The sequence below is a fragment of the Excalfactoria chinensis genome, chromosome 5, assembly GCF_039878825.1.
Source record: "Excalfactoria chinensis isolate bCotChi1 chromosome 5, bCotChi1.hap2, whole genome shotgun sequence".
Classification (NCBI taxonomy): Eukaryota; Metazoa; Chordata; class Aves; order Galliformes; family Phasianidae; genus Excalfactoria; species Excalfactoria chinensis.
This window is the reverse complement of record NC_092829.1, coordinates 31,917,102-31,929,286: the sequence shown is the minus strand read 5'-3', so window position 1 is coordinate 31,929,286 and position 12,185 is coordinate 31,917,102. Positions and strand designations below refer to the sequence as shown.

Below are 12,185 nucleotides of genomic sequence, written 5' to 3'. Positions count from 1 at the left end.
TATTAGTGTGTATTAGCAATAATGTAATACTCATGTTAGTGACTGTAGTGAAACTGGTAACTTCTGTGAAATGAAATGTTCAAGTGTGCTATCAGTAGTTCAAACAGTAGTGATGGTGAGGTTTTGGTTGTAATAGCAGTTAAATTTATGCCCTAGACATCCATAAGCACAAACATTAGTATCTTCACCAGCAAAAGGCCATAAACAGCTAGAAATAGAGAGGGGATGCATTTGTTTATAAGAGCCAATCTGAAAACCTTAATATGGAGGGTTTTTTAATATTAAAAACAAAACAAACAACAACAACAAAAAAACAACCCTTAAACTCAGTCTTTCTGTCCGTTAATTCTTTTGGGCCAACACCTTATTCTTTGTTTGCCCCATTAGCATTTTTAGCCCATATTGAGCCTGACTTGATCATTTCTGTTTCTTTCTCAGCCTACAGGTTCACATCTTTTCCTGTATCCATGGAGTCAGGATTATAGCTCCAAGAGAAGAATTTTGCAAGAGGAGTTTTAGGAGAAGTACTACTGGTGGACCTGAGGAAAAAAAACGTAAGTTACCCTGTCAACATTTTCTTGTTACAATATGAAAGTTCTGTTCTGGTAACCTTGACTCTATGGTACTTGGGGTTGAGGAATTGTTTTTGTCACAGATTATATAAACCAGATTTTATTTTATTTTTTTTAAGATAAACCCTTTTGAAATACATCATCTTTCCTCAGTTCTGTTGTTACATCTGATTTTCCAAAATCACTGTGTAAGCAAGCCATTGAAGTTGCACTTGGATCTTCTTACAGTTCTCACAGTAAGCAGATGTGAGAAACATGAGGCATGAAATGAAGTTTTATGTGCTGTGTAATCATAAGGAATACGAATTGTGTATGGACAAAATGGTACTGAAAAGCTGGTATTGTGTTGAACAATCCTGATTAGACAGTTGGAACAGGGAATATGGTGACAGGTTTCTCAGAGAGCTTGTGAGTTCTTGGCAAAGGAGCATATGGGTTGTATTAGAATCTAGAGAGGATGTGGAGTATTTTTAAACATATTTAACTGGTTGTGACTTCACCGGTTCTGTCATTAATATCAGGAGAATTCAGAAAACTGCATCCTGTGTGCTTAAAAGAACATGGGTTTAGTTCGTATCTGATTTAATTAAGCTAGCTTCTGATTTGATTACATTTGTGTAAAGCAAACAGATTTGAGAAGTAATGCTATTAGTTCCAGACGATGTTTTGCAAAGCGCTATTATGAGAAAACAGTTATGAAACAACTCAGACTTGCAGTGGACAGGTGTACAACTGTTGACACGAATTCCTAACATAATAAATGAGAACTGTATTTCTGGTGAAGGAAAGTTTGTTCTTAGCAGCCTTATTAAGGGGTGACCAAAAGTTCTGGCTGCGAGACACAGTGACTATATCATTTCTCTGGGGTCATTTTCATTATCAAAAGCTTGACAAAGACCTTCACAATTTCATTTTGAGTATTAAATTAATATTAAAAATGCCTTTGGTAACAGTTAATCTTCTTGTTGCGTTGGCTGCAGACAAAAGCGTGGCTGATTTAGTGTGAACAAGCTGAAGAAAATGTAGAGATGAAAGGATCTTAGTTACATTTACTCAACTGCTGGAGGATGGGAGCAAATGAAGTGACTTGAATTGCCCTACAAGAGCTGCCACGTGGTGAAGATTTGAGTGCTTGTGCCTTAATAAAATGGAGGCCTCTGTTGTCTTGTGAGCATACTTAGAGCTCAGTTTTTCCTCATAAGTGCTTCATGGCAGTTTAAGCAAACTTTGACTTTTCTAATTGAGACTGACTAATACATGTGGGGTTTGTTGCCATACTAATTCAGATTCAGTGAGCTATCTGTAATGCACAAATTCCTGTGCTTGTTTTTGCTTAAATGTGTTTAGCTGTGGAAACTTCTGCTTCCGTGGGCTTGGGAAAGAGAATTTCTTACCTCATACAGTGAGCCTGCTCCTGTTGGTCTCACTGTGGCCAAATACCAGCAGCTCTGGCATGACGCTGTGAAAGATGGAGCACAGAAGTGTGGCAAACTGAGTTCCTGGTGAATGGACATGGGCTTGTGAACTGGGCTGGCTTGGAACAAGGGCTCTGCAGCTCAGTGTTCCAGTATTCTTAGAATTCTCAGGGAGTATTCCCAGGGACGGTTAAGGGTAAGGGTGATGTGAAATAAGCCTTCCCAGTATGTTAGACTGGACAGGACTTTCCTGAATGGGCATTTCAGATGTCATTGCTAATAGCCTTTAGAATTTTAGATCAAACAATTATTCTTTTAAAATCTGTTATGTTTTTTGTTTGCAAAACATCTTGGGGCAGGGAATAGTGCAAGTTAATTGCATATCATGATAGTATTCCTCTTTTATTTAGAAATTTGGACTGCTGTAGAATTCAGTTGTTTGTCCCCAGTTTCTAGATATTAAGAACTGGAAATTTCATCATTACCTCAGAAAAGCAGCTTGCCTGTGGGAAGAGCTACAGGAGGGGTAGTGCCAGAAAATGAGCAGGAAGGACCTTTGTACCTCACCTCTCCTTGTCCAGAAGCAGTCATGTAGTTTTAATTCTTGTTACCCTTTTGAACCATTTTGTTTGATTTCGGGAAGGATGAAGTAGCTACAAGATCTGTGCAGTATTAAGGATGAGTGTAGCCTGTTGGCTTTTTTGTGTGTGTGTGGTGGCACCTTTCCGGTTTTATTCTATTCCTGTTAAAATAACTTGTAATACCATTCACTTACTTGACAGTGACACAATCTATTTGTAGAGGACTAAACTACCAATTCCAATTCACTGTTATTTACAGTTAAGTGGTGTTCTCTTTTTTTCCATGTGCTTTGCACTGCCTTTTTTATCACTGTTGTTCCTTCTTATGAAATCCTCTTGTCCTCTCTACAATCAGTCTTAACTAATCTACTCCAGAGCATTTTGCATCAGCCAAAAAGTCATTTAACTATTTGCTTTTGAGAGCATACATGAATTTAACAAAAATAGCTGTTTACAGCTGAGATCCCTGTGTTGCTTCCTGTTCTGCATCCCAGCATGCTGCTATCCTTGTAGATTTACCTGGTTTGATTTACCTACCTTTCTGTAGATACCATTCTTGCTGACAGATTTGTCAACACTATGATCCATTCCTTCTGTAGATGTCTCAGAGTCAATGAAAATGTGTAGCTTACTGGTCTAAATACATTCAGGATGTGGGCTGTGCAGGCTGATGGACTGGACTTCAGGCAGTGCAAAGCACTACTGCTGGATCGCTTGTCCAAAATGCTGTGGCTTTCACCTTCATGTAGAGCACATCTATTCTCTGGAACATAAAGCCTCAGTATGGGTATACCTATTTTTACCCTGATGAAATAGACTCTAGAAGTAATCTGATTTAGTGTTTGGTTTCTTGCAATTTCTGCTGTCACTTTTAATCCTGAACCAAAAGAATTTGTGCCTTCTTGTGTTACTGACCTAACAGTAATGATCAGATCAGTAGTGCAGAAGTATCATTTGTTGTTATTTGACCTTTCGTGCTTGTAAGTAGGGGATGTTTGCCATACTGGTTACAACTCTGTCTGTTCAAACATCATTCTCGTGGTTGTGAAATACTCACTGGTACTACTGAAGTAACTCCAGTGCAAAAACCTTAGATTTATGCAACCTATTTACCAACAAAGTGTGTTTGTTTAAATTGTGAAAGATATTTTCTTTCAGTAGTGAAATGCATTTGTATTTGTTGGTGCTGACAGTTTCAGACTTTGGATTCTTGGACATGCACAGTTAAAAGAAATCTTGTTCCATTTATTTATTTATTTACTTATTTTTTCCAGAACTTTAAGTTCTTTTTCTTAAAAGCAACGAAGAAAAAAAACAAAAAAAAAAAACAAAAAACCCAAAACCAAACAACAAAACAGAAATATCTAGTATGTTTTGTAAGATTGACATGTGCTTGGAAAGATGGTTTTTGAACCTGGAATGTTCTTCTTTCAGAACTGTTTTGAAATCCAGGAATTAGCTGCCCTAAATGTAAATGATTTACTTGGAAGAGGAATGGCTTGGTTAGTTAGCATTCATCACATGCATCCTGATGAGCTGCAGAACAGATCTGCATGAACTGCTTTCCACAATGCACAGCTGGTGGTTTAGAAAACCTGTGCTTATTTTCAGTTGCTTTAGGTGGTGTGATCTGACTAGCTTTGTGTAGCTTGTTGAGGAGATGTGCTTTTTGCTGTTGGTTAACAGTTGGTTGCAATGTAATCACCTGTAACAAAATGATTGCTGCCTTGTACTTCTGCACCAAAACCTAGAAGCAAATTGGATGGGGATGTAGTCAGAGCTTGCATTGCTTGTGGAGTCTGAACTGGGACATTTGTTTTAGAATAGTCACTACTGGAGAAAATGAGGATTGTTTTTCTTGTATTTGTTGAATTTCTGCACAAGGAGGGGCAGGTGGTTTGTTTGGCTGGTAAGAAGGAGCATGATGCCTTAGGAATACCTTCAGTCTTACAGCAATCAAACTTGTATTTCTCTGTCGCTCAACATTTAAGAGTCTGGAAAAGGGGGGCTGCTGTGCTGGTACTTCCGTTGCAGGCTGTTGTGGAACACTGAACTGTATTGCTGTGGCATGCAGATAGCTGTTTGAACTGACTGGCGTATGACCTTAAAATATTAATTCTGAGCTGTAGGTCGGGATGTGCAGTAGCTGGATGTTTTAGCCACCAACTGTTAATAGTGCGTTGGAGTACAATTCATGATTTCATTTCCTGGTATTTCATAAGCTGTGTGCAATTTTTAACTCTGCTTTTTGCCAGTAAGACCATGTTGTTTTAACATTTTCTTTTATTCACCCTCAGCTGTGATGCAGGAAAAAAATTAAATGGAGTGCTTGGAAGCAGATGTAGATTTTTCATGTGATGGATTACCTAAGCTGAGGTGTGAGAGCACAGTCTGATAGATACTGGCATCTTTATGGACTGTTTCTGAAGTGATCAGTTTGACTGTTTTAAAGGCGCCTACTTCTGCACCCTGAGGACAAATGTCAGCTTTCAGGAGATAGCCAGTACCTCAACTTACGTGATGTCAGAACATCACGGTTTCTAAGAACACCATCAGGTGAATGGATGTGATGATTACAACCCAGATCCCTTTGGACTTGTTTAAGTCGCTGAAGGCTGCAGTTTCTGTTGTATTTTCAAACATGGTCTAAACATTACTTAAACTGGAAGGTGTGTCACAGAAACTATCTGAAGTTTCCCAGGCTGTGACATGTGCAACATTCTGCAGCTGATACGCTTATTTCAGTGATTGTTTTTAAATTGCCAAACACTTTTATTTTTCTGCAACAAGGAAAATATCCCAAACTCAAGCTCTTATTAATAGCAATAACGAAATATATTTATTATGAGCTCCTATTTCATCTTTGTGTATTTTTGTGTCTTAGAATACTTACTTGTGTTACATTATTTGATCTTAATTGGGTAATGAAAGGGTAAATGGGTTGGAAAGCCACGTGTTGAATAATGTGGTTTAGTCATACTGGATTGCGTAAACTGGACTGTTAACGTTTTACTGAGAATGCTCATATGGTTACATGCCTTCATCTGTTTTAGTGTGACAGTGCTGGATTTAATTAGATATTGTGGGATCTAAACTTATAAAAAGGCTCAACGCTCTGTATTCAAAACTTGACACGTGGAATGACCTTTTCTTCCTTAGAAGATAAAGGTACTCTGTGTTCTCGTGCTGGTGAATAATTGCAGCAAAGCTGCTGCAGCAAGTTTGGCTAACCTTTATGGTAGGGTTTGAAGAGATAGAACATTACAATAAGGATTTTTCAGAGAAATAAAACTTCATTCTTACAGCTTTATAATAGTCAGGAGACGCTATTTACCTTGGCTGCAGTATGTTTACTTGTCTGCCTCACCACTTGTAAGTGAAGCATTCTTATGCAATCATCTTGACTGTGCATTAGAAAGCAGAATAGATCTGAACTTTTAATATCATTATATTTGCACTCCTTCTACAGACAGATACGCCTGCCAAAATTAAGTCTTGTCACAAGACTTGAAATAAGCACATTTCCTCATTGATGTCATCGTGTCCTGGTTCTAACCAAGGTTTTCAGTAAGGCTAAAGTATCAACAGTGTACTGAACTTTACAAGAAAAAGCAATGCAGAATATTATTCTGAAATGTGAAAGTTAGGGCTATTTGTACTTCTTGCTGTGGGTGGACTCCTATGAATTTCATAGTAAAATTAATGTTTATGTAATGCTAAAAGGTAGCTGTTAGATATGAGTCTTAGGACAGGTGTGACTAGGATGCACTCACGTGAAAGTACAAAACTTCTCTAAGAAGTAAGTTGAGCAAGCATATTTTCTTTTATGATATCAAGGTAACTAACATGTTCTCTTAGGTCTAAAATATCAAGTAAATCTGGAACAGTCTTATTCACAAACTTGGATATGAAGACAAAAAACTAATAAGACAGTGAACCTGTTGTTCTGGATTTGGAGCTCTGCTTGGTTTGGTATTAGTAATAGTGGATGCTTTTCACTGGGAAAAAGCCCATAGGGGCTGATAGTTGTGCAGCTTCTCCTTCCTCAGCTTCATGGCGTTTTTCTTAATAGTCTGATTGTAACACATTTATTAAGTTCATTTTATATGGAAGCTGTAGGAGTTATTATTAATGTTAGGATGATACTTAAATGCATTGCTCTTATGCCTAGATTTCTCTGCTATTTGGAACGTATACCTCCAGGAATTCTATAAATGTGTGGTTGAAGTCTGCTTGACATGCTTTGTGCTAGCAGGAGGACTGCAGGGCTGGTTCTATCTCCCAAACCTTGGCTATTCCATTTGTTGCAGGCTGTCAGGAGTGCTTTGCCCTTCTTTGACCTGTGACTTTTTTCTTAATTTGATAAAATAAATAGGGAACAGTACTTGGTTTTCAGAGAGCACAGCAAGCGATCCCAAACTACAACACCTGGCTCAACTGAGGAATTGCTTAAAATCAGTTTTTATCCCTTTCTACCACAAACAAAAGTCATAATCTAACAAGTGCAGATGAAATAACCTTTATTAAGGCTGGAGCGAAGAACAACATTAAATGGACTTCTATTGGTTTTGTCTCCCTCAGTGTTGAAACTGAGTGGTTGCTTCAAGTATGAAAATCTGTACTAGATAGTGCCGCTAGCCTAAAGTCTAACCAATTTAATCTTGTGAATGCAGCTCAGGTACCAGTTGTTTTGCCTGCGGATGCTTTACTTTGAATCAGCTTGTAGCAGCAACTGCTCTCAGGGAAACATTTATGCAGAATGTAAATGAAGCGCTTATCTGAAGGCATGGCTGCATGAGTTAACTTGTGCAAGGCAAGCCAAGCTCCAATTTGCATCATCAGCAACTCGCATGTGATCCAGCTTCAGTTAATGTGCAAGTGTGCTCATCTCGCATTGAAGGGTAAATTATTGGCTTGCATTTCTTGGAGGATAAAAGTAAATACATTGGTAAAGCAGAGTAGCTAATAAGGCATGAATAAACATGCGTATCTATCATGTAGTAATTTGTTCTGTAGCCATTACCTGGTGGTGCACAAGGCTGCGAAGCCAAGAAGATTTCATCCAACATGCATTTTTCTCGGTTTTTCTGTCTCTGTGCTGCCTTAGTTGTCAGTGAACTGAGTTGGGTTGGAATGAGACCTTTACGAGGGGTGGCAGAGAGAACAGCAGTACCGAAGCTCTCCTCAAATTGTTCTTCCTGCAGAAGAATAGCTTTTTAGCTGTGTTTTCAGAACATTAAGTATATATCAATGATTTTGAGCATCAGATATATCTAGTAAGAATTTCAGCATCTAAGTGCAGCAATTCATGTGCTTTTCTCCCGAGTCCTCAAATGTGCATCCTGTGTGAATTGTGTGACTTAATGCTTTTGCATCAAGTGACATGTCCAGTTGTACAGGGATGACATCCATGCTGCCAGCAAAAGAGTTGGTTTGGGGAGAAATTATTTCACAACCCACTTACAGCATTCTGAGTTCTCAGGAAATCAGAGTGTGGTGGCTGGAGAAAGCTCGCTGGTCACCTGACCAGAAGCTAATCTTGCCGTTTGTCAGCACTAATATTAAATAGAAAAGCTATTTTTAAAGTGCTTGTTGCCAGCGTGACTGCAAAATTAGAACAAGTAGGAGGGTTTGGTTTTTAGTAAAAAGGAAGTACGTTGGGCAAAATGCCACTTCAGCTTATCATAGGAAGTATATATAGCTCAAGAACGCTTATTCTCAGGCTTCTCTGTGGAGTGAGGTTCTTGATAGGAATAACTGGCTGGTAGTGTCTCAGTCCATGGGTAAATGCTATGCTGTGTGGAAGAAGCAGCTCTGAGCACACATTGCGCTGCAAAAGTTGAAGTTTGCTTTGCCGTTTTTCTAACATAGAAATATGTTGTGAATTATTCCATGTGCTGAACAGTGTCCCACAACGCTACAAGTCCAGGTAGCACTGCATTGATCGCTGAACTCTTGAACATAAGCAGCAGGCTTAATCACGACTTCAGATACAAATTTTGCTATACTTAAATGTCCTGATTTTGATGAAGCAGTGCTGTTCTTTACCCACACTCCTATCTTGTTGTTTCTTGAAATAGTTAAGTGCTTAATGAGATGTGAAAACAACTGACTGCCTTTAATTGAGTTGATCAGCAGGTGTTGGTTTTCTATAATGGTTTTCATTTCTGGCTTGTGTCCAGTTTTGAAGTTGTTAGATCTTGAATTTAAGCTTCTTAAATGTCAGATACTGTGAACATGAATGCAGATTTTTTCTCACCTGTATCGAGCAGTTTTAACTGGGCAGTGATGCTGTTCTTTTTAAGACTTAAAATCAGCGTTCGAAGTGATGTTAAAAGCTACTTTTGTTCCAGGTCTACCCATTGTCACCCATAAACTTCTGTGTTCTGCAGCTTAGTTAATGTTATGGGAAATAAGCATATATAATCAAATTAGCTTTTGCTGCCTTACATTCTGCAGCATCTTTGTTGTACCAAAATGAGATGTGGTGTTTCTAAGGAGGTTTTTTTTTCCAGGGAAGAAGAGTAATATAGCAAAAAGCCTTTTGACATGTTTTCTTTATTTTCCACGTTTTATGGCGTATCATCTTATTTCTGTAGCTGAATATTGAGTCTTTTTATTAGTTATTATTTATTAGCTGTTACTAGGATAGCTTATTTGTTAATTGTAGTTTTGGTGCAGTATGTGAGCATGTCTGTAAAGTTTAGTTGAGTATACAAAAATCGACGTAGGATTGTATAGTGTATCAAAAATCGTCTTGAGAGTGTCTTTGGGAGGGTAATTATAGAACTACCTTCTTCCTTTGAAGGGGCAATTGTTTGGAGATTTTCAGTGCTTTCCTCAGATGTATCTAATATTTTAATAGGAACTTCCACCAAGACTAAGCTGGGCCTAGAGCATGCCCCTCAAGACCTGGGCTCCAATCTACCGCTCCCTATTTGTCACTGTTACGCTTCTGGGACGTTGTTTCTCTAGTTGGTGGCTTCCTTTGCACATACACACAGACGCATGGTGCTTGTAGACAGAACAGAGGTATTGATATTCCCAGCTCTGTACCTTGATTGTAGCTGCTGGTAGAAACTGGCAATTTGTCTTGTGTGATCTAAAAGCAGTGATTTCCAGTTGTCTTCTGAACAGAAAATGCTAGCTTGGTTACTGCATATAGAGCTGGCATCATTTACATCAGTGAGCCTATAAGCAGTAAATTGTAGGGGTTGTTTTAAGGCTACAAATCCTTGTCTTGCATGGGTGCCTTAGAAACTTATGCTACTCATTCACTGCGTGGTTGCTCTAGGTGTATAAATTCAAGGAGACAGGATTTCAAGTCCATCACTCTTCAGTGCTTCTCTATCAGCTATTTTAGGTAATTTTATGCTCAGAGTAACAGTTATTTCTGGGTCTGATGCTTCAGTTGCTGTGGAAAGATGTTAAATAACATGGATTTGTCTTCTGCTGTAAAGTGAATATTTCTCCCCCTTTTCTCTTAATCTTTGTCCAGAACATTTCCCTTTCACAGGGACCTCTATTCATATTGCAGAAGTTCAGAAGTTTCACATGGTTGTTTGTGGTGATGCTGATTAACCTGAAGCAGCTAAATGTGTTTGTTGCCTATTTGCAATAATTCTCTTCTTCTTCTTCTAGGATATCAACATCTGAGAAATGAATAAATTACGGCAAAGCTTTAGGAGAAAGAAAGATGTCTATGTGCCGGAGGCCAGTAGGCCTCATCAGTGGCAGACCGATGAAGAAGGCGTTCGTACTGGCAAGTGCAGCTTTCCTGTTAAGGTAAGAATTTCGGCCTTTCTTTTGGGTATCCATGAGGTACTTTTCCCATGAATTATCATTTGGGTTTTTTTGGCAAGCAAGAGCCAGAAGGATGCTTCATTACACATTGACCTATTTTACGGTCAGCCTTCATTGCAAAGGATGTGGCTTTTTTTTTAAAGCCAGATGAATCATCTTAACAAATGCCTTGGAAAGTCATTGTCTGATGTATCCTACGTTATTATTTAGTTGAAATAAATCATGTAGCTAGGAGTAATAGGAGTACTAGGAGTAATAAAGTTTGTCTTCATTTCTCTGGAAGAGCAGAAATGATACGTCTCGTGGATTGCATGGGAAAAGTACAAGATTCTGTCAGTTAAAATGAAGTTACAGATACGGTTTTATTTGTAAGATAAGCGGTGGATTATACTTGAAAAGTATAACTCCTCCCTTTGGATAATTGAAAATATTGTAAAGAAATGCCCTGGTTTCCTGCCAGTGCTTGAGGTATAAGCACTTAAAATTTTGAATCTCTTCTGTTAGTTTTTTGGTATGTTACAGGTTATTCATGAGTGGGAAATCAAACTTGCCTTTATCAATTCCTTGAACTCATTTGAAATTCTCAATACTTTAAGTGCATTTTTTCCTTCTCCCACCTTTTCCAAGAAATAGCACTTTTATTGTTTATTTTATAATATTCAATGTGAAGAAGAAGAAGTAAGGAAGGAATGTAAGGTGTCTTGCTGCATCTGCTCAGCTTGTATTCAGAAACTCTCTTCCTGATAGCATGCTAATTCTCTTTCTACAGTAGATTGTTAACAGCTTAAATAAACATCATCTGTTAATTGTTAGTTTTCCATACCTGTGCATGAGGAAAACACTGTAGGTGGTTTTGACACTTGAAAATCTTTTATTGCTTGCATAATAATAATGTACAGTTATTAAACAGGAGGTGTTGCTAGATGGAACTCTTGAAGTTAGCTGTGAAATATTTTTGTAAAGCTTTGGGTATGTGCAGGTGCTTCATAAAGGTGGAATAACTTTGATGCTATGTTCATGTCCTATTTTATCTTGTATACAGTTGCTTGTATGTGCTTCTAACATATTCTCTGGGATATACAATGTACAGGGTAACTTTCTAGTTTGTTATGGTTGCCTGCCTGCTCATTTATCTCTGTCTTACGTTAGTTTTCTGCTAGAATGAAGGAATTGTAATCTAATACTAAAGAGAGAAGATGGTATTTTGCCAGAGCTTTGAAATTGAGTAACTGCTTTGTGGAAGCTTGAACTTAGATTAGGCTTTTCAAAATGTTAATGCTGTATGGGAGAGAACAGAATTGTGAGCTTGGGGATCATCGTTTCAATAGCTTCACAGTAGACTACAGTCTTAGACATAAGTGCTAGATCTAAAATATTAAACTCTTAATATTTAGGCATTTAGTTTAACTTGAAGTATTTTCAGTCCTTGACGGAGCATAAAGGATGTGAACCACTTTAAAAACTGACTTTTGTGTTGGTTTTCCTCTATAAACTCTTGGTCAGGACTTGCACTTACAATGACAAATGCTTCCTGTATTTAAATGAAGCATTCGTCTATTCTGGGCACATGCACCCAAAGTTGAAAAAGGTTTTGGACCATTCAGTGGTGAAAAGGCTTAGAGATGGATGAGTCGTTGCATCCTGTCCTCAGATTGGAACTTCTTTAGCCCTATTTGCCTGCTTTGTATTAGAATTCACTGAGTTAATTAGGTCGCTGGAAAACAACTCTGAAGTAAATGCATCTTTATTTGTGTTTCATGATTCCGTCAGAATGTTTGATGCTTGTATTTAACGATTTTGTATTTAAATGGAAG

At 38.1% G+C, this 12,185-nt stretch overlaps 1 protein-coding gene across 9 annotated transcripts in view; it reads left to right on the top strand.

Annotated features, from left to right (window-relative positions):
- The window catches only part of NUMB (NUMB endocytic adaptor protein), a 93,892-nt gene that overhangs the window by 45,608 nt on the left and 36,099 nt on the right, over positions 1–12,185 (top strand). For all 9 annotated transcript variants that reach the window (XM_072339032.1, XM_072339036.1, XM_072339033.1 and 6 more), the window contains 2 exons: positions 439–554; positions 10,210–10,353. In XM_072339032.1, the coding sequence (XP_072195133.1) occupies positions 10,228–10,353 (126 nt within the window). In that variant the 5' untranslated portion in view covers positions 439–554; positions 10,210–10,227. The remainder of the gene's footprint in view (positions 1–438; positions 555–10,209; positions 10,354–12,185) is intronic.